General features: G+C 40.5%; 2 protein-coding genes across 2 annotated transcripts; one reads left to right on the top strand and one right to left on the bottom strand.

Annotated features, from left to right (window-relative positions):
- Positions 1-3,310: 3,310 nt before the first annotated feature.
- On the bottom strand, positions 3,311-9,784 carry anxa5b (annexin A5b). The gene is made up of 13 exons (XM_028413813.1): positions 9,630-9,784; positions 9,359-9,399; positions 6,968-7,049; positions 6,480-6,574; positions 5,400-5,513; positions 5,211-5,301; positions 5,018-5,097; positions 4,892-4,942; positions 4,439-4,532; positions 4,148-4,243; positions 3,999-4,057; positions 3,795-3,917; positions 3,311-3,691 (listed from the first exon to the last, which is right to left on the bottom strand). Exons 2-13 carry the CDS (start codon positions 9,359-9,361, stop codon positions 3,629-3,631), a joined length of 951 nt encoding a protein of 316 aa, XP_028269614.1. The 5' UTR covers positions 9,362-9,399; positions 9,630-9,784; the 3' UTR covers positions 3,311-3,628.
- A 3,458-nt stretch (positions 9,785-13,242) lies between these two features.
- uchl1 (ubiquitin carboxyl-terminal esterase L1 (ubiquitin thiolesterase)) lies at positions 13,243-18,012 on the top strand. The gene is made up of 9 exons (XM_028409709.1): positions 13,243-13,367; positions 13,451-13,462; positions 13,884-14,012; positions 14,536-14,677; positions 15,548-15,633; positions 16,042-16,089; positions 16,326-16,395; positions 16,473-16,531; positions 17,210-18,012. Exons 1-9 carry the CDS (start codon positions 13,335-13,337, stop codon positions 17,291-17,293), a joined length of 663 nt encoding a protein of 220 aa, XP_028265510.1. The 5' UTR covers positions 13,243-13,334; the 3' UTR covers positions 17,294-18,012.
- Positions 18,013-22,070: the final 4,058 nt, after the last annotated feature.

Raw genomic sequence — 22,070 nt, 5'->3', positions numbered from 1 at the left:
CCTCCCCTCTGACCTGCTCCTTGTCCCTCAGAATGATTTCTACTCTTCTCTTTGACGGCACAAGGGGTAGTTTGAAGACATATTGTTTTACTGACTCCTTCATCTCAAGGACACGTTTCAAGCAATGCCACCACCCAGTCAACGAGGAAGTACTTAGAGGTTAGAGGTCAGGGGTGAAGAAGGAAATGAGGATACCATCCAAACGTGCTGCACAGAGGCACCACCCCCTCTCCACCTCCACCTTTAGTCATCGTGTGAGTTTCAAACAATCTTCTCTAAATGTGGAGGTTTAAATAAATTAAATATCTTCAAATTAAGGAAATAAAAGTATTTTCACGTCATATACAGCAATTGTTTTTTTTTCTCATACACAGCCCAGAGAGTCGTTGCATTTGTTTGGGTGTGGCTCTGGGGTGACTTCCACTCCACATGGTTCACACACTCAAAGGTTAACAGGCCTGATAAATGAACACACACACAGGAACAGATACGGAGGAGCAGGATTAGTGACAAATTTGCTCATAGTAGTAGCAGTGTGTGCGTCTGTGTGTGTGTCATCTCATAATGTCACTGGGAGTGACACAGCTACCGTAATCTTCTAAATGCACCAAGAGGCTCATGATTCTTGGTCTATGATGATGATGATGATGATGATGATGATGAAAAAAAAAGCTATACTGTGTGACTTTTGCAGCTATTTTAATTCTGCCTGATATATTTAAGACGGTGTAGATTCAATGCAGTGCTGTCTGTGGAGACATTCTCACACATTGATGTGTTTTTGCTTTCTTTTTTGCTTTGCTTTTTTAAAGTAGGCAGCACTTTTCATTGTGGATTAAGATCCTGCAACTGTCAACGCTTAAAAGAGATGGACCAAGTGAGTCCCCCGCCTGAAGATCTACCAAAGACACGCGAACCCCTGCATTAAAGTTGCACCTGTAGCTGTTAAGCCTCTAAACACTGTCACAATCTGCTATGATATATCTTTATGAGGTGAAGAGTCCCCTGAGGGAAACTCATTATTGTCAATACTCTTCAACACATATTTGTGTATGTGCTGCTCTGTGCTGCATGTGTTGTCTTGTCTCCCTCTCTCACTGAGGCATTGAGTGTCCATTCACCAGCCTTTGTCTCTTCAACACAAAGGCTTAAAACAGTTTCCTTAAAAAACACTTTGAGGTTTGTTTCCCATCCCGTCTAAACTTCTGAGGACTCATGCACCATGCAGGTGCAGGCCTGTTTTTAAACCTAATGGTTTCTTTAATTCCTCTTTTTAAGGTGTCTCTTTAGTACTTACAGTGTCAGTCTTTGATGGTAAAGCAGCTAGATTTAGGAAACAGTAGAAGAAAAAAAAACAGACTCGTTACATGTGGGAGTCTTTGTAGGATTATGAGAGGCAAGAAAAAAGTGGCATGATGACATTGACTCAATCTGACATTTAGACATCACGCTTGCATGATCTTAAAGAGACAAAAGAGGATGTAGATCCTATGTGTCAAATTACATCCACGTGGTTTGTGAACTCCTTTTTCCTCCTGAGATTCGAAAAATTTAAGTTTTTCTATAGTTTTGCAGATAAATTCAAAATGAAGGAACAGAAACAAAAATATAAACCTAATGAGATACTGAATCAGAAAAACTGGAATGCTATGGAATTGGAATTATGGATTAGTTATGGATATGGGATTACAGATTACTCTTAATCTGAAGATTTGTGGTCACGACTAACTGTCAGGTCATGAGAGAAGCTGAGAAAATCACGGCTGTGTCTTTAAAGAGAGAGTGGGGCACTAGGAGAACTGTGCTCTGCTGCTGTAATGTTTTTAATTCTTGCTTCTAACTCACAGTCTGGATGTTCTTTATCCAGAGAGCAGCAGCACTACTGAAAGATCACACCTGGAGTCAACTCTCTAGCTTGTCATTGTAGTAGATTATTATAAAAGTTGGGTGTCTGTGACATGCAGCACAGCTGTATGAAAGATTATATTTGTTGGTGCACCTGTTTTATCTCTGGTTTTCCTTTCCTTTTTTCTTTCTCACCTATTACTAAACTGCAACAATATCATTCAAGACACGCAGCCATGTCATCCATCACTTCGCTTCCCAGATTAACCTGTGTTTGAAAACAGGCTTCCCGACTTGCTGCTACAGTTCACAGAGCCTCAGACGAGGAGGGCTGCGTGTCAGAAGGGAAAACAGCATCAAAACACTCAAAGACTCAACGCTCCATTAAGTACCCAGGATCTGACCTACAAAGCTGACTGAACACATGCCCACCCACAAACTCCAACACCCACAAACACAGGAGGCAGCGAGGTGGGAGGAGTCAGAGGTATTGTTCTTCCCGTGGCTCGAGGTGGTCTGACCCCACACCCTGCTGTTCAGACCTTGTTATTGGCTGCTTGTTACCTTGGCAACAATCGACGGCAACCGCTTCTGCGAAAAGAATAATAGAAAGTACTGAAACAAGACCTGATATGACATCTCCTTTAACCCAATACACACACACACTGACACACACACACACACTGACACACAAAGACAAACTTTTCCATTGAAATAATTTTACTGATGACATTTACTTTAAGCTATTTTGCATGTGATTCATTAAATTATGTGAAGGTGAAGCAACAGTGAAACAATGAAGACAAAGAGCAGAATGCTGACAGGCATAACTTTTTTATGAGACCTCATCAATAACTGGAAAGTGTAAGCAGCAGTGAAGCTTCATGTGGGTGAAGCTGACAGAATGTGCACATAGGCTACCATTAGGCTTTAAGACAACTGAGGTAGAATCGTTCTTTTTTTTTATTTTCCAAGCTAAAAAAACTCCTAACTTTAAAAGTTGCAAGCATATCCAAACTAGGACACATTTTAGGGTGCCTAAAAACATCATTCACGTAATCTGTACAACTTGTCATGTGCTTCTGTCTGTGACTTTCTGGCTGTGTTGTCAAATTGAGCACATTTTGTTTTCTTTTTGTGTGTGTTATTTTAAATTGCAGTACATGCTGCATCTTATACCTGAAAAGGTCTGATCTCCCCTACATACACACCTTCATCTTCACCAGAGTAGTAAATGTCAAATGTTACAGTGGAGTTCATGTAGGTAATCATAGAGCAAGTACAGCATAACTGTGTAGTATGGCTGAAACAGCAATGAGTGGCATCCCACCTGGTCCCTCTCTATGAGGAAAAAATCATTTCTGCTCAAGTTATCTGTAACTCCTCTACCTCCCTCATGTGGACATTAGATGTTATTACATGTGTGTCAGAAATGACTGCAGTAAAGAAACAGGAGTATTTACCATTCAACTTCATTAACCGTAACATTTATTATTGTATAATGGTTTTGGCATACAAGGTGCAAAAAACAACAGTAATCAGTAATCTGACACTTTAGCATTACAAATGGTAAAATATTAGTGGACCAAAGCTGTATTTATGGAGACAAAATGTTAGCTACCTTTCAAAGTCAATATGTGAAATCATAGTTAAAAGACCTGACAGGCCGTCTCTCTCATACAAGTAGGTTGTAATAAACCTGGACTTAGTGTAAGCTTCAGTGAGCTGATGGCCCACTTAAAAGAGGAGGCACTTCAGGTGTGGTTCCTGATCATTGCCACGGTTACGCATCATCTCCACCACAGAGCAACAGTAAGGCCTTACGGTAGTCACCGCCAGTGTCTCCCTATAAGTTAATAAACATGCACGGGCAGGATTAACAAAAAGAAAACAGGTTCACAATTGTAAGTGTGTGTGTTTATATGTGTAAATTGATACTGTGTGTTTACCTTAATCATTGAATGAAGAGAGCAGGCAAACTTCCTCCTGAACTCAGCCCTGATGTCCAACATGTCCACCTCACTACGAGTCGCCATCACTCTGATCAGGGTTGAATCATCAGTTCCTGCACCCTGAAGCCAAAACACACACACTGTAGATAGAGACATCTGGATTTCCCCCATGCAAACAGCCAGGGCTTTTTGTTGTCTTACCTTCATGGAATAGTACAGGGTTTCTGCAAAGTACCCTGGAACACTCCTGGCACACTTCACTTTACAAGAAAAACAGAAGAGAAAATGTTAAAATAAAAGATGGCTGAGAGAGAACATATCCACAGAGAGGATTTGTCTAGTTCACATACCAACGGCAAGAAGAAGGTCTTTCAGGTTTCCAGATGTTTCCCTCTTGATAGTCTCCTCCATCTCATATCCAGCCAGCTTCATATAAGCATCAAACACTGAAACACATGCAGGATTAGCCTGATTAAAGTCACAAACCAGCCTGACTCACATACTGCATAGGGCAGGCGTGTAGGACTGTAAAAAAGGAACTGTGTATGAACTCTGTAAATACAAACTAATTTCAGGCACAGCTTGGTCCAAATCACAACTGAGGTGACATCATTATGTCTGTCACACACGCACACACAAACCTCTGCGAAGGTGTTCAGCGCTCCGGTTGCCCAGGATGGTAACAAATGATTGCTCATCAGTGCCAAATTTCTCCTCTCCTGCCTTGAAGAGGGCCTACAAACACAACAGAAGCACATTATAACCATCCTCTTAACTCACACATTTCAGGCCTGGAGACTTCCAAACTGCACTGTAAAGCCTATGAACTGCATGCTTATCACTTTTTAGCTTGTTTTTACTGTCCATATTCTTCAAACTAGAGCTACAAATCCAATCCAACAACACGAGTAATACAGCAGTAGGACCTCGAAAAAATTGGTTGACCTCAATAAAACTACAGATTTCAATCTGTCCCTCCACTAGAGGGAGTCATATGATTATCTATAAAATCTCCAAAACACATGTGACAGTCACACCCTCAGCCAGGAAGACAAAACAGCCATTGATAGTGAATAACCGAAATGTTTACTCACCTGAGCATCACTCTCAATGTTTCCTGCCTGGATCCCTGTCTCCCTGTTTGCCTGATAAAAGACACAACACCTGAGTTACAAGAAGAGATGAGGAAAGTTGAAGAAAAGTGAGAAGATCACATTTACCTGAAGCAGAATGACCAGCAGCCTCTGGAAGTAGCCTGAAGTATCACCGCATACATCCTCCTCCAGGTTGGCATCATACTCTGAGGGAAACACACACAGATACACATGTAACATTATGGTTGTTTAAATACTGAAAAACACTGGGTGAGAGTGTTTATTGATGTAATATATCACGTGTGTGTGCATGTGTTACCAAGTTTGTAAGCAGCGATGATGTCCTTCACCTGGCGAGGTGTTCTGGAGGCCAGAATCTCCACCAGCACCTTCTCATTTGTTCCTGCACCCTACAGGACAAAGAGGAAATCACCACAGAAACAGTCTCCAGTCTACTAACTCTTCACATGCAGTATCTAAAATCAGATATTACTGCAGCAGCACCTACCTTGATGGCATTACGGAGTGATGTCACATCATAAGCAATGGGTGGGGTCATCAGAGCAATGATCAGTGTCTCAAAATTGCCGCCCAGCTCTCCCTTCAGGTCATCTATCAGATCCTGAATAGATACAGAATGTATTTTTAAAAAAATGTGCGACCGCACCATGATGACATGTGGTTGCTGTGGGCGATCAAACAGTTAAGTTAAGACAGTCAGCATCCAAAACCACAGTTCCCATAGAGGCATGGTGTATGCAAGTGTAAGAAGCTGCAGGTTTTGAGCTAGTTTATGTTTTAAGAAGCCCCAAATTCCATGATATAACATGCAGCTGGTTAGCTTAGCTTCACACAAGACTTAAAATAACCTTTAAGCTTAAGACAAAGCCACAGTGCTCACAGTGCTCCTGTTTTTATGCTAATATAACCCAAGCGCCACCTCTAGCCTTGCACTTATTGTGCAGTGGGGCATTGTTTTGTTATTTAATAATGACACAGGCTGCTCTGAATTTGGGGCTTGGTATATTTGTTTTCAGCTGTAAGCCAATGTGATGCAAATGTTGTCATCAGATCCACAGCCAGTCTGTTTGCACACAAATGTGTGGTGTTTACACAGCCTAGACTTTCATTACCTGCTTCTGTACAGGGACGTTAAACACAGATCTTCGTTAGCATTATTCTGAATCCCCCATTGTTAAAATCCATTTGAGAAAGTGGAATAGGAGTTCATACATATATAGTGATTGTTTATTGTTTTTAAAGTCTAACAGACTCTCAGTCTCAGTGAACTTAATGGAGCTGGAAGGTTCCCTCAGGATGAGGCGGAGATGTAACATTAATCAGTTGATGAGATACAAAACTCCAGGCTGAATGGATCCACATCTGCATCCGGTTGTGTCAAGGGTCCGCTTACATATTGTACAACACTCCAAAACAACATTTCGCAGATGGAGCAGAGGCCTGTACGCATTGGGGTGTGGTCCATACGCGCACCCACACACCAGGTGAGAGGTGGTCATGCCCACTAATTTTGCATGTGTGTGTTTGTGTGTGTGTGTATGTTCATGCACAGCTCGTAACGTCAGACCTTTCCATATAGAGTTTTGTAGGTGGTCTTGATGTCCTGCCTCTGGGCGTTACTGCGAGCAGTCAGCAGCTGCAGGATGGCATCCTCATCAGTCCCTATGGCAACAAGCACCATGGTTACTTAACCAAGCCATGTTTTTCAATAACTCTTCTCACATGATATACATTACATAACACTGAGTGTGCACTGCCTAGGTGGATTTCTGACTACATCTATTTAATCTACATAATTACAGCCTCCAGTTGCGTTCAGCAGATGTGCTGGCCCACAGTGACAAGTCTCAAGTTTCACCTCTCTGCTCATGTGTTTATGACTCACTGCTGTCTGGGAGGAGTGCCGCTCAGACAGCAGGGATTATTACTACAGTAACCGCTCTGAGAGGAACTCCCTCAACACTGCCCTCTCATTGGACTGATGAAGCTGTCCTTCTGACTGACACACCTTCAGCCTATCATATGACACTCTACACACACATCAGTGTATCTTACCTATCCCTTTCATAGCCTTGTACAGGACCTCTGCGTCGGCGCTGGCATTGAAGTTTTTGCTGGCTTTCACGGTTCCTCTGTCCTGCAACACAAAAATAAGGAAAAACATGTCATATGTAGCCTTATTCACACAGTGCATGTATATTTTAACAGTACAAAGCACTAGAGGTTAAAATAACAAACCTTTTTTTGTGCATACAGTAGTTTCACATAAGAATTTCTGATAAATTATTCCATTATAAAATGTCCACCTTTGATATTCATGTCACTGTAAGCACTGCAGCAACACTGTTCATGCTACATTTTTCCTGAAACCCCTTTTTCTGCAGTTTATTTATAACCGAGTATATCTGTCCTGTCCCACAGCTTCTTGGCAGATGTCAACTAATGTCACAGAACATACTTGATCAAGCTGTGTCACCTGGTTTCATGCTAAAAGTGCACAAATATCTGAGATATGTATGGTAATGACAGCACATTATATTCAGTGCTCATGTACTGTACTCAACACCATGGCAGCCAGAAAGTGCAGAGAAGCCATCAGTCAGACCTAAAACTCAAAATGTACTTGTTTTTAAGATGTATTGACAATGTATTGTATTAGAGTTTAGCTAGGCTACATGCTGCTTACAGTCATATAAACATTGCATCTCAGACTAGTTATGCTCTCATCAATTTATCCCTATATATTTTATGATGGCTTACAGATTTATATCTATGAAATCCAGATGTGCATCCTTTGAATTTTTAGGAATTTTAGGAATTAAAAAGTTGCTGCAGAAATTGAATAAAATGATGATTCATTCTGATTATGGTGTTAATAATTTATCTAGGTGTGGTTAATAATTCAAATCAGCAGACAGATCAATGCTGAAGACAGTAAGAGCCTGATTACACTAAAAAAAACATTAACTCTGAAATTGATCAGCGGATTGCTGTAACAATGATGGTCTCACTCTAGACACTCAAACTGTAACACATTAACAGCTTCTTATTTCAAAGGGGGGAAAGTTTGGAGAGGAGGACCACTGGAATGTCTCTGGAACTCTGAGCATGAAAATCTGGCAGGAAAAAAAAATCAGGGACGTCCCAAAAAAATAAGCTGATGTTAACAACTGGGATTCTGTTTTGGCAGGAAGGAATGCCAAATCGTCCTCGCGCTTCTCTTTTTTTTTATAAACACAGTGAAATCAAATCAGTGGACGAATGACATGGTTGGACAACAACACCATCAGTATGGTTTCCACTGGAATGTCTGACACAGGTTTAGAGTCTATACAGAGAGCAGTAAGTCAGGTTCAGACCTGAGCTGAGGCTGGGGGATACTGATGGAGTTATGTAAACACCACAGGCTGTCAGAGTCGCTCACTCTAATCACTCCCCTACAACATTTATGGATTCTGGTTGCCATGGAGAGTGTACACAATCTGTGTGCTCATACTTCATCATCATCATATAACAGCTTTTATTATTAACTGCACTGTCAATACAGCTGGATGTGAGTATGATGAGTTTTTAACATCCGTTCTGACATCCAACAAAGTGCAGTTTATATATTTTATAGAATGTGTTTAAGATCGGATGCATATACAGAACACTGTATAAAGATCTACTAGAATGTTTATGGGCAGTTCAAACCAAACAGATTTTCACTTTATGGCCTCATAAAGTGTCAGACAACATCATCATGAGAAGAAATATAATCATGTTTTCTGAAAGGTCACTCTGCTGATTAAGAGAAAGAGATGATTCCCCTTTAAGAGAGGGAGGCCGGCTGTGGGCTGCGGAGTAGACGTGGAAATGTGTGTATAAAACAGAGCGAGAGGAAGAGAGGAGAGACACAGAGACCCACCCGAATGGAACACAGCCTACATGAGTCATACACTAAACTTCCCCAAAAGAAACCACTTTGCAGTCCCCACAAACCCACCCACCCACACACACACACACACACACACACACACACATATTTAAACTTATTAAACCTTTCTGTTTACAGGAGTAAACAAGTTCATTTGACAACCTTTGTATGAAAACACACTTGATCACAGCAAAACCTGAACTAAACTGAACTGTATGTATAGGTGTGCCATATCTTTAATACCTTCACATGTGAACATGCTGTCATTTCCTCTTGGCTACAAAACAAACTGAAAAAGCATCAAGTATCTACCAACAGTGAATAAACAACTTTGAAGCAGGCTGAGATCAAATCAGAGTATTATATAATGTGGAGTAAAGTGGGCGTTGTCTAGTTAGTTCAGAGGGTAAAAATGTGCACATTAGCATAAATAGCGAATTTTCGTTCACTTCTAAAAACTATTTGATCCATATCATTCATGCAGGCTGAGAGTCTACCGCTGAGAAATCTGTTCAATGAACAGGACTCACCATTTTGACACTATGTGGAAGTCCTTTTCCAAAAAGCAAGTCTGTTGGTAAAAAAAGAAGAAAAAAGTTATTCAGCCACGAGAAAATAAAGTTTATATAATATTAAACATCTCTTATTAGCTGCTGGCAGCTCGGGTTTCCTGCTCTCGTCTACAGTAGCTGTCAAACTTCCGTGTATCGCTCCTGTCCAGGTGTGTCCCTGTCCCCAGCTGTCGGATGCAGCTTTCTGTGTCGCCTGGAGCTGCTCCGGGTCTCTGAGTGAGTGACTTACCGCTGAGGTGCTGCTGTCAGATGGAGCTATTTGAGCGGACAGGAGGAGACCCGGCAGAGAGAGGAGAGGAGAAGTGAAGAAGGACCGAAAGCCGACGCTGGAAAAACTCTCCGTTGTGCGCGTGAACCACACCCCAATGCGCACGGGCTCTGCTCCTGATGCACTCTGGGAAATGCTGTCTTGGAGGTGCTTTGGACCCAAAGGTAGTGTGGGTAGAAAAAACTTTTTTCAAACTTTTTTAAATATTCGGTAATGTTACATTTACAGTGTGAAAATCTGCACACAAAGCTGAGAGATGTTTTACAACATGTCACATGATGAGGCTGTAAAACAAGTTCAAACCCCAATATTGACACACAGCGTTGTACAATTACATAAGCAGAGTTCCTGAGGGGACCTTCCAGCTCCAAGTTCACTGAGTCTGCTTGACTTGAACAAGCTTCAGTGTTCCTCAGATTAGATGCTAGAAAAGGCACCACTGTATGTGGTCTTTTGTTGTGGTCGTTGTATGGTGCTGGGGTCAGCGGGGCTGATGGAAACAACATGGACATCTGATCCATTATAAATATTTAAATACTTATTAATGCAGCTTTAAATGTCAGTGCATAGGAGTACCTTGGTGACAGACAACTGAAACGTCCATAAGTTAAAGCCATAACAGTGTTGATGCTCTATGAATGTGACAGAGCTACAGTCAGCTCCACTCATGGAAGGAGCATCCGTCAATGAGACACCAGCTGTTGTTCTATGACTATGACTCGATGAATGATCTCACCACTGAAATATATGCAGGTTTGAATGGTATTGTTCTATAATGAATGCCCCTCACTCTGTTGCCTGTTTGCTTTGGCATGATGGGAATCTTGACTTGTCAATAAATCACTAAGTCAACTGAGAGCGAGAGATCAATTCAGACAAAGAGAGCAAACAGACACAGACAGACAGACAGTGTGTTCAGCTATGTTGAAAACAAGTAGGATTCATTCAAATGTTGACCTCACATTAAAAAAATATACATTCCACTATGGTACTTTTATTATGAAAGGATTTTCAGGTTAATGTTTTATTCCTGAATTCATTATATAACCGAGACCTATAGTTTCAAACACACACACACGTATCATATATCATTCTGCATGTCGAGTCAAACATTCAACAACAATAAACAAAAGATTTTTTTACAGCCTTTGTGGACATTTAGTTTCCTTGGAGCAGACAGTCACAATCTCACCTGAGAATATAGCTTGAAATGTGACTCTGTGCAGCTCCGTCAGAGTAGTCATTATTGCCCTGCCGCTCTATGGACCCAGGGAGTCAAATGTGTAATATTCCCCTCTGAAGTGTAGCAGAGTAGATGCAGAAAGAACTTGAAGTCCAAATATAGGTAACTCACCACTTTAAGTTAACCCTTCCCTCCCCTGAAAAACTGTTTTCAAGACAGTTTTTCTGTACGTGTGTGATGAGTGTGACATGTGATATGATAAACAGAACTTTGACTTTTGCACTATTGTGTTTTCAATTATCATGCTATAACTCATATTCAGTCGTCATATTATTTTATTACAAAGCAAACAGATCTGCAGGTGCAGGTCAGGTCACAGGACTTTGTCACTTTCTGTATCTGTAACGTTGTGATTGTTTGAGTAAGAACCAGAGTAAGAGAGCTAACATCATGCTAAGTGACACAAAGAGACAAAAATACACCACTGTGCTCCATCCCCAACCTGCTGGTAAAGGTGGCCCTCCGAGGTTCTCCACAAATTGTGCTGGGATGGACATGCTGGTGTGGCAGGTGTCAAGGTTCTTCTTCTGCTGCTGCTGCTTTGTAAGCTGAATGATGACAAGGGAAGTCCAGGATTTCCCTGTGCAGGTCTCCTTCTGTTGTCCACAGGTAAATAATGTCTTTTTTCTTATTTTCAGATGACCACAATGTCCCATGAAGCCCAGGAGGTTGCTGAAAAACTGCAGTCCAGCTTGTTAGTGTTCAAACGGCAAAGATCATAATCATAGCAGCAAGTCTGATTTTGCCCCCAGAGTTAAACTGAATGAACATTAAGAAATGATGCAAAAAAAGATGGAGTTCTCCTCTCCTGGAGTTTTTTGTTGACTGCTGCTTCACTGTTTCATCCTCCTTATTTATCCACACTTAAACAGGCAGACGGACATGTAGACAAACATATGGATCACCAGCTCTCCATACCGAGCTGACCTATGAACCCAACGACCCCCATGTGATTTCTATCTCCCTCTGTCTCTCTGTCACACACCACCGTCTCACACACCCTGCAGGTAATTGTCAGAGCCATCTACTGTCACTTGAGTATTTAAGAGTCAATCGCATGAATAAAGTATGTTTGTTCTATACCCAGGGCAACACCTATCCATTTGGAAGATCAATATATATATACTGACTTTATAGTCTTTAATGTTTAATGTGGGTTGTAGTGCCACCCAGTGGAAGAATGACTCAAAGGCCTTAACTCCCCTTAAAAAGGACAACAGATATGTACACCAGACATTGATCTTCTCACTGTGGCTGTTCTCAGTAACACAGGCACGTAGAGACAGGAACAATCTGTAAACACAAGGCAACACAAAAAAAACAAACAGGTGCAGAAAAACAAAACACATCCAAGTGAAACCCAGCCAGAACCCCGGGCCTGGGCTGAGGTCACTTTTGGCACATGCAGTCATGTTACAGTTAAATAAATATGCAGCTGCTGCTTGGATTTTGCTGGTTATGCTGGACAAACAAATTTGCCGTGCAGCACAAGTTTGCTTTAGTGTACTCTGCAGCATGCAATAGATCTGGACACAAAGCTCTGAACCTTACCCTAATGTCAAAGAGGGAAAAAACAGGACATTTGTAATTTTCTGGAGATATAACGATTATTTTGTTTCCTTAATCAACTGATGTTTTAGTTTTTAAGCTTTTTTTTGAAGAAAAAGAAATATCAAGGTTCATGTATGTGTGTACAGCGCACTCTGCTGGACATTAATGGCATTGTTCACTGTGTACTAAAATACATAGTTGGGCCTGCACAACACATCTTGTATGCAGAAACTGATAAACTGCATTTCTCTTAAAGTTCTTATTATTCACCAATCCAAATTATTTTTCCAGCCTATGTTTGATGAATGCATTTTGATTTGCTGTTAGGTAAGAAACAGTACAAGAGAAGCAGCAGAATCAGGTTGTGTAAACAACCTTGTACATTGGAAAATTCCAGAAAAAGCCATCTTACTTAACGCTCGTATTGTTCTGATAGATTATTTTATCACAGTGTGCTTTATGTCTGAGTAACCAAAAGCCAGAAGTAACCAGAAGCATTGCTATTGTGATTGATTAAAACGTCACACCTTCCTTTCTAGAAAGACCGTGTTTAATGGTTTATCCAGTCAATCTTGTATGCGGTGTCATTTCACGTTTATCTATTTTGGAGAGCATGTTTCCTTCAGTTTTTGTGCTCCTGTATCTTAATATTTAGGAGGTTTGATCTAACGCTCAAGTCCACCTGACTAAATCTGTGCACGGACGGTTATTTGATCTGAAGCCACCCCCGCGTCTGTCTTCTAGTGGTATGACCGGAAGTATAAAGTGCGGGTGCGCCGTGTAACTTCAGCCGAGGGGTTCCAGCCTGGAGACGCCGAGTGAGCAGAAAAGAGGACGATAAAGTTTCTGAGTCACTACCAACCTCTGAAAAGATGGAGTTCACACCGATGGAGATCAACCCTGAGGTGAGTAATTAACTACAGCCACGGTGTAACAGTGCTTCCACAGGCAGCGAACTCACCTGTTATTTCTGTTTTTGTTGTTTCAGATGCTGAACAAGGTGGGTGGGTATACGCCGTTAAGTAATGGCGACATTTTTTTGATTTAACTGTCAGGTAAGTTTTAGAGAAGCTAGTTTGGTTGGAGCGCAGTTAAACCGCTCTTTTCCCCACAGTTAAATTGCCACCAGGCCACTACGCAGCATCTGAGAGCAGTTAGTAATATCAGCTAGCTTAAAAGTGCTACATGATATTAAAAGTAACGCGACATCGCGTAGAGGAACCAGGGATAATGTCGTTTCAGTGAGCGGCAGCATCCCTTCCAGCGCTGCCCCAGTGTCTGGGCTAAAGGGTGTGGTCTGACTGCTGGACCAGCACAACGCAGCATCTTTAAACAGCCTCACAAGGACGCCTTGCTGTCTTGTTATTTGGTTCCCATATGCATGGTCGTGGTTTGGTTTATCTCCTCGTTGTATTTTCCAGATGATGAGCAAGCTAGGTGTGGGTGAAAGCTGGCGATACGTTGACGTGTTGGGGCTGGAGGCTGAGCAACTCTCTTCCGTCCCGAAACCATGCTGCGCCCTGATGCTGCTCTTCCCCCTCACGCAACAGGTAAAAACGGGGGTGGGGGCGCCGACTACTTCCTGGAAGGGATGGGACGAAGGGTGGGGTTAGCCAGTGATGTCGGCTGCCTGGGATGGGGTGACACTGAGATGCAGGGAGGGCATGAGTATAGAAGTGATTGAGCTTTAAGTGGGCAAATACGCTGCTGGTGAGGAAGTGAATCAGCAGATGGTTACCTGTGTGTATGTGTACACACACATATATGTATATATATATTAAACAGCTGATTAGTAATCAAAGAAGAGAAATAACAATTTTTAATAAATTAGAGTCAATATTTCAACTGAAAAATATGTAACAATATCTTGTAATTCATTTTAGCTATTGCTGCTGATTTTTGATTGGGTTAAGATTAAGAATACCTTTATTAGTCCCACAATGGGGAAATTGTGTAAAATTGGGTTCATATTTTATGCACACTTTTGTGCTTGTACATTGTGTTCTCATGGGCAGATGATAATGACCATGCTGTGTGTGTGTGTGTGTGTGTGCGCGCGCGCGCGCATGGCAGCATGAGTCTTTCAGAGCTCAGCAGGCAGACAAGGTGGAAGGAGGCTCTGAGGTTTATTTCCTGAAGCAGACAGCTCTCAATTCCTGTGGCACCATCGCCCTGCTGCATGCTGTGGCCAACAATCAAGGCAAATTTAGTTTTGGTGAGTACAGCATTAATAATCTGTATTGTATTGATACAGTGGTAAGCAGAACAGCTACTAATATTGCTACAAAAAGTGATTTAGATAATGGTAACATAATGAGATGTGTATATATATATTACAGCTATTATCATTGTCAGTGACTCAGCAGTTGCAAAGATGATTCACTTACAACTGATGCTAATTCTTAAAGGTGATAGATAATGTTACTGACATATAAAATATAGTGTGTGTCGTTCACAGGAATGAAACTAAACATGTGATATACTGTTTTAATTGTGTTAAGCAGGCTTTAACAAAACAAAAAATTAAGCTTTAGTTGTAAGATACCAAAGTAATGTAAATGGAACTAATCACACATTTCCTTGCATGGTGACAAACATGGTCTCAAATGTTTCCAGGAGTACAGCTAAGATAACAAGCAAAAAGAGGCCCAGGCCTGTCTAAGTAACATAGTGTAACAGGCTGTGTAATTGAAGATGAGCATTTTGTACATGCAGTCCACCACCTTTATGGTAACTCCCAGGGATCATGTGTTTCACTGTGATGCAAGAAACTGCACTTGTTAAATCTTGGCTTCTGGTTTATTGTCCTTTTTATATGGATATCAATTGCCCCAAAGATGACAGGATTAATTGTTTTGATACAGCTCTCGCTTATCTCTTATTGGGTTGTGTACTTCCACATGCTAGCCTAATACTTTGTTTATTTCTACACTGAATTGTAAAAATGAATATTTGCTATATCTTGTATTTTAAATAGTCAATGATACAGTGGCTGGTAGAGTGGTAATGTGATGTGACAAGCTTTGAGATAACTTACGAATGAGTGACATCTTTTGGCTGACAAAGCTGCTACTGCTGTTTTCAGACAATGGCTCTGCCTTGAAGCTTTTTCTTGATGAGACAGCAAATATGTCTCCTGATGACCGTGCCAAACAATTGGAGAAGAACAAGGTGAGATTAAATTTAAATAGATTTAAGCAGTGTATAAATAAAAAAAAAAAAACAAACAACAACAAATCAGTCGATGATAATGGTATTGTTTATATTATTCGGGACACTTTATGGGCATAAAAAAAATATACCGGCTTTGATTCAGCAGACCGTTCATTTGTCCAAATCTGAGATTTGAGTGCACATTTCAAAATATTTAACATTTTGACAAAAATTATGCATTACAAAAACAAGTTTCTGTTTCTGGAGTCTAATAGTTACATAACCTATAGGCAGCCACTTGGGAGCGCCACAATCGGCTAAATCCTTGACTTTTAGTATTGAAAATACCATAGGGAAAAGTTTGAAATTTGTGCCATTGCGTTATAGTTTGTTTATGAAATGTGATTGGGTTCCCCCCCACTCCAGGCAATCTGTGATGCCCACAATGAGGTTGCAGCACATGGCCAATGTCGGGTAAGCCACCACATCAGCATCTGTTAATGGAAACACTGTGATCTTACAAATGTTCCACTCAGCACATATTAAAAATGACAGTTTTCACCAGGTTTGTCACAGATGCACTACTATTTGATGCAGTTATTTATATATAATTGCACTTATTCATGTTTAGATATTATTTATAACCCTTTTGTTTTGCTTATCTCTGTGTCATATTATTAAACTCACTATAAATGTCTCATGTTCTACAGCCGGAAGCCGACAAAGTCAGCTTTCACTTCATTGCCTTCGCTAATGTAAATGGACAACTATATGAATTTGGTAAGCACATGCACCTGCTTACATTCCTGTTCATACTTCTACATTGTGGATTGCTAACCTATTCTATTGTTTTTAAGATGGGAAAATGAATGGACCAGTGAATCACGGAGCTACTAGTGACACTTCCTTCGTAGCGGTATGTAAAGCTCTACTCCTTGCTGAGCATTTTGTGGATATTTTAAGATGTGGTTGTGTGCTAAGCTGTGATGAGTCACAATGTTAAACTGGAACAGGGAGTGGCCGTTCATGTCTTTATTCAGTCAATTATTATAGCTGAACCACACTTTCAAATTTCTGCAGTAGAGGTTACAGAAACACTAGCAGCTGTGATGGGATAGGTGTCATTGCTCATAGGTGCCAGTTTCAAAAAGAGGTCTGTAAGAAGTAAAAACACAAATAGATTTATTCATACACATAATGAATATTAACATGGTTTCGTCAGCATGTGCTGCAGAAATCATTAGAAGTTTTTGCATACCAGAGGTTTTCAGGTTGTTATCTCAAACTACCACAAGAGGACACCATTTTCACTAGTAATGAAGACATGATTTCCTGCATTTTGAAACATTTTTGGACAATAAGTAGATTAGTAAGCAGGCAGTATGGCTGATTTTTTTTTTATTTTTTTTATTTTTATAACCATATTTTGTTGTTGTCCAGTGTTTCTGAAATGTCTTTATCAATTTCTTTATTTACTTGTTTACTTGTTGCAGTTGGCAAGTGTGCCTATATTTAAGTTTACAATGTGGTGCATATTATATTATTGTTAACTATATTGAGAAATATTAAGCGTTGACAATTTGTATTTTTTTAGGATGCAGCCACAGTGTGCCGTGGATTCATGGAAAGAGAGAAAGACGAAGTCCGTTTCTCTGCAGTGGCTCTCTGTAAAAATTAGATTTTCAGTAGACATGATGTCTTCAAAACCAAAATGTCCCTAAACATTCACATGGTACACACAATCAAACTGCACCCAGAGTGTGCACAAACATCTGCCCCCAACATACTATAAAGCACATGTTTCCACATATTGCTCTCTATTCTTTAGCACTAGCACATGTACAACACAATCAGAGCCATTTGTTCTGCTAACACTAATCACCACAAGCTTGTTCGTATAGTCATAGGTGATATATTTAGCTGCAAAAAAAACACAAGGTCAGACCTAAACACTGCCTCTGTGCATATGTGTGTATTTCTTTACTCACAAGACTGATGCTTAAATACCTTTTGTGCCAAAAAAATGAGCTGGAAAAAGTGAAACTTTCCTGTTTCTGTGGATGCCTTCAGTTTTGAGTTTAGAAGAATCTGACATTCCTTAGAATAGCCCGAATTTAATGTGATAGAGGATCACGGTCCTTATCTTTATTAGGTTCACTGCTGTTCTGAAAAATTAGGAAATGCACTTTATTTGGGAATGCCTTTTCAATCAATCCACAAATCTTTACTTACAATGTTGATAAGGTGGTTCTATATGTTGGTTATTGTTGTGCAGTGCAGCGTGATTAGTACGTCTAGAAGGTGTTAAAATTGTTTACCTGTTTGCACAAACCTATGTTGCTGTAGCTATACTGTTAAAGCAGCTGTGGGAACTCAATAAAGCAGCCTTTAAACTTACTAGTGTCTTCTGTGTTTGTTAGGAGAAAGTAGTCTTGAGCTCACAGGGTAATCTTTATTCTAAGGCCTATTAAAATATTCTAGAGCTGCAATGACAATTTACTGTTATTTTAATCTTAAACTCGACCTCTTTCTTGCACCAGGATTAATACTTGGTAACATCTGTACTGCTACTCTGTATCTAGCCAGCATCCCAAGTGAGACTCTTTGTCACATAAGGTGATGAAGTGGTTTAACCCCCTGTAGCTCTCAGCTTGGCTGCTTTCTAGCTATAAAAGCCTGAAACATGAGAAGTGTTGTCAATAGCTTGTCTCATCATTGTGGCTACTGACACAAGCAGTAATCCTAAAGCGGAGGGATCCTCCTCCTCTAACCACTCCTTCTGTGCACACACATCAGCTAATAGCACTACACAATCCACTACTTTTCCTTTAATACATGCAGAGCTACAGGAACTTCAGGGGTGGTATATGTGAAGGAAAAGTTGGTTGTCCTGATGATAACATCCCCCATATCCAAAATGTCCAGAATGACAGACAAACAGCACAGGTTACAATGCTGACGCCTCAAATCACACTTAACATGTGTTGAGAAAGATGGCACTGACCAATATTTTACCCATAGACACTCAGCAGAACTCTCACAAAATGCATCTGTCTATCTAGACAGACAGATAGAATGGGTTCAACTAGCAGAGCATGCGCGGGAGATCAACCTCTGACCTGACCGTCGTCCATCTTTTTCTGCCTCTGCTTCAGTCAACAAGAGTGGCATCGCGGGTTCAGCTCCTACTGTGGGTAAGTTTTTAGTCTTCTTTTCAGTAGGCTAAATACCTTCATGTGCAGTAAGGCGAATGCCTTAACGTAAATGAACATGTGACATGTGTGACAACGTTAAGAAGACATTTTGAGTCATTGTTCAAGTCAAAGTTCACGGGCGCTACAAGCAGCTAAGCTCATGTTAGCATTAGTTGTTGCTAACGTCGGTGGTTGCTTCTGATTTGTTCGTCACATTAGACTTGTTATATTGCTTTCAGAGGTAAGCGGTAATGGCTAACAGTGTAGCTACGTGGATTGTTCTTAACAGGCATGTTGAGTTCATATTTAACACGTGAGAGCCCAGCTCCTCGCCAGCTAACTTTCACAACAAGTGTTAACGACAGTGGCATTGTACCTCCCAAAAGTAGGGGGAACACAAGAGCAATGTTCCCATTAACCCTCTGGGCATCCTAGGGCCCAAACGTGTACATTTTGCTTTTTTTTGTATTTTGGTTCTCAATATATCCGTCAGTTTAAAGGCTAAATGTACAAAACTTGGCCAGGAATATTTTTTATGATTATTTACAAAAATCAATTGTCCCCACTTTCGCAAGGTGTACACAATGGGAGATAAACATTTTTGTTACGTTCGGCACCCTTAGGTACACGTTTGGCCAATTGACTCCCATTATATCAGTGCATGTGTGCACGCGTGTGTGCACATGTGTGTGCGTGCACGTAAATTCAAATGATGAAAAGATAGATCATACAGAGGGTCCGTTCTCCTATTGGATGTGTGCACCATGTTTATGTAGGTGCATCTTTGAAGTCTAGAAGAACATTGTACAGTTTTTTCTGGCCAGTCATGCCACCACGAGCAACCATGAAGAGGAGATTAAATTTTGAAGAGGCACTTGCTGCCATTTTGAGGTCCCCCAAGGCCACTGATGAAAACACATCATCCTCTGACAGCCAGGAAGTATCCGCATAGGAATTTTGTCCAGAGGAGGACCTTGACAGCACCACTGGGGAGGAAGAGGGAGAAGAAGAGCAAGAGGAGGAAGAGGAAGAGGAGGAAGAGGAAGAAGAACAAGCAGAGGAAATGGATGACAGCAACTGGAGATTTCACTGGAGTTCCAAAAATGGTAAAGTGATAAGGGTGTAGATTTGCGTTTGACATTGGTGGGGGCCTAAGATTCCAATGAAATTTAACCCTTCCTGCACCCAATGAGAATCTGTTATTGTTTAGGAGGTGATCAAATTATTGGTGGGGACATGCCCCCTCCGTCCATGCTACTACACCCTTGCAAAGTGATGCTCCCACTAATGAACAAAGGTGTCTATTTGTCACATTTTGCTCTGAGGTCTGGATGATCAGCAGCCTCTATAGAGCGCCTTTAACCTTTTGTTTTCCTGAGGACATGCATTGACACTTTGTGCTTCCAGTGTGGAGCTACTGTGCCAAATGCGGGGCCCATGTCTGCAAAATGCATCATGATGCACCACCGTGCCGCCGCAGAGGACTGCAAGAGGACAGCAAGAAGATTCCTGGTTCCATTCTGACTGGGGTGGCGATTCTGTGTGGAATTTGCATGTTCTCCCTGTGCCTGAGTGGGTTCTCTCCGGGTACTCAGGCTTCCTCCACATTCTAAAGACAAGTTAGGTTAATTGGTCACTCTAAACTGCCTGTAGGTATGAGTGTGAGTGTGAATGGTTGTTTGTCTGTGTTGCCCTGTGATGGACTGGTGACCTGTGCAGGGTCACCAGATAAAGTTAGCTGGGATAGGCTCCAAACCCCCCCCCCTACATATACATAAAAAACTTTATATCTATGGATAGGTCTGACATTGCTAAAAAGAAATAAAAAAAAAAATAAAAAAAAATATTTATATATGGCATTGTTATAGCACTTTTAATGTGAGGTACACGTTTGGGCCCTAGGGGTCCGAGTGTGAGTTTTTTGAATAATGGCTTATTACTGCAATAATAATAATGCATCAAAATCAATTTTTTTTATCAATTATTGACTTAGTCAAGGCTGTAAATTCCTCATATCAAGTGACTTACCTGGCACCTCAGTTTTTAAAAATCTTGCATATTTTCAGTTGTTCTGTTTATGAATTACATATTTGTATGACAAAAATAACACAAAAACATAAAACATATAGAAAATTGTATATCTATGGATAGGTCTGACATTGCTGAAAAGAAATGAAAAAAAAAGAAAAACAAATATGTATATATGGCATTGTTATAGCACTTTTAAGAGAGGTACACATTTGGGCCCTAGGGGTCTGAGTGTGAGTTTTTTGAATAATGGCTTATTACTGCAATAATAATAATGCATCAAAATCAATTTTTTTTTTTATCAATTATTGACTTAGTCAAGGCTGTAAATTCCTCATATCAGTTTAAAAATCTTGCATATTTTCAGTTTTACTGTTTATGAATTATATGTTTTTTATGACAAAAATAACACAAAAACATACAAAAATATAGAAAATTGTATATCTATGGATAGGTCTGACATTGCTGAAAAGAAATGAAAAAAAATGTAAAAAAAAATATTTATATAGCACTTTTAAGAGAGGTACACATTTGGGCCCTAGGGGTCCGAACGTAGTTCGAAGGGCCCAGTTCTTTAAGCAGCCGCTGTCACTGTCTGGCTGTTTGCTTGTAAATGATTCAAACAACTGTTGCTGCAATAAGGACACGTCCCTCGTTCCTCGTGTTAAGTTAGTTATTTCTCCTAAATTGTCAAATAAAACAATGGAATTAGTGAAAATAACAGCATTGTAATGTTGGTGGTCTATTATGACACATCAAAGCAACGCGCTTTGATGTGTCACACGGGCACATATATATATATATATATATATATATATATATATATATATAGAGCAGCTGAGAGCTCCTAAAGCTCATTGCAGCTGCAGCCTTCAGAGAGGTAAGACCACTTTTCGTTCTTGCTGAAACTTGATGTTACTGAGGACATTTACTTTGCTGACAGGGGGAGCTGTTCCTTAGTCACAATGTGTGTAGTTACGGTGTGACTTGCTGCGATGAACAAATGTAAAAACACTTCCTGTCTTAAACAGGATTTTCATCAGCTCTTCTTTAGTTGTTACCTGTGTGTCACGTGTGTGTGTAACATGAGCAGCTTTTGTAGTTTTTACTGTCTGTAGTTTTCATGGCTGTTGTTGTAGTTTTTTCTGATCTAGTTTTGTAGTTTGTATTTTTGTAGTTTTTACTGCCACTTGAGGGGAATCTTTCAGAAAGAGGGACACGCACAGTCTTTTA

The sequence above is a fragment of the Parambassis ranga genome, chromosome 1 (assembly GCF_900634625.1).
Source record: "Parambassis ranga chromosome 1, fParRan2.1, whole genome shotgun sequence".
NCBI classification, from domain to species: domain Eukaryota; kingdom Metazoa; phylum Chordata; class Actinopteri; family Ambassidae; genus Parambassis; species Parambassis ranga.
This window is presented reverse-complemented; position numbering and strand designations above follow the sequence as displayed.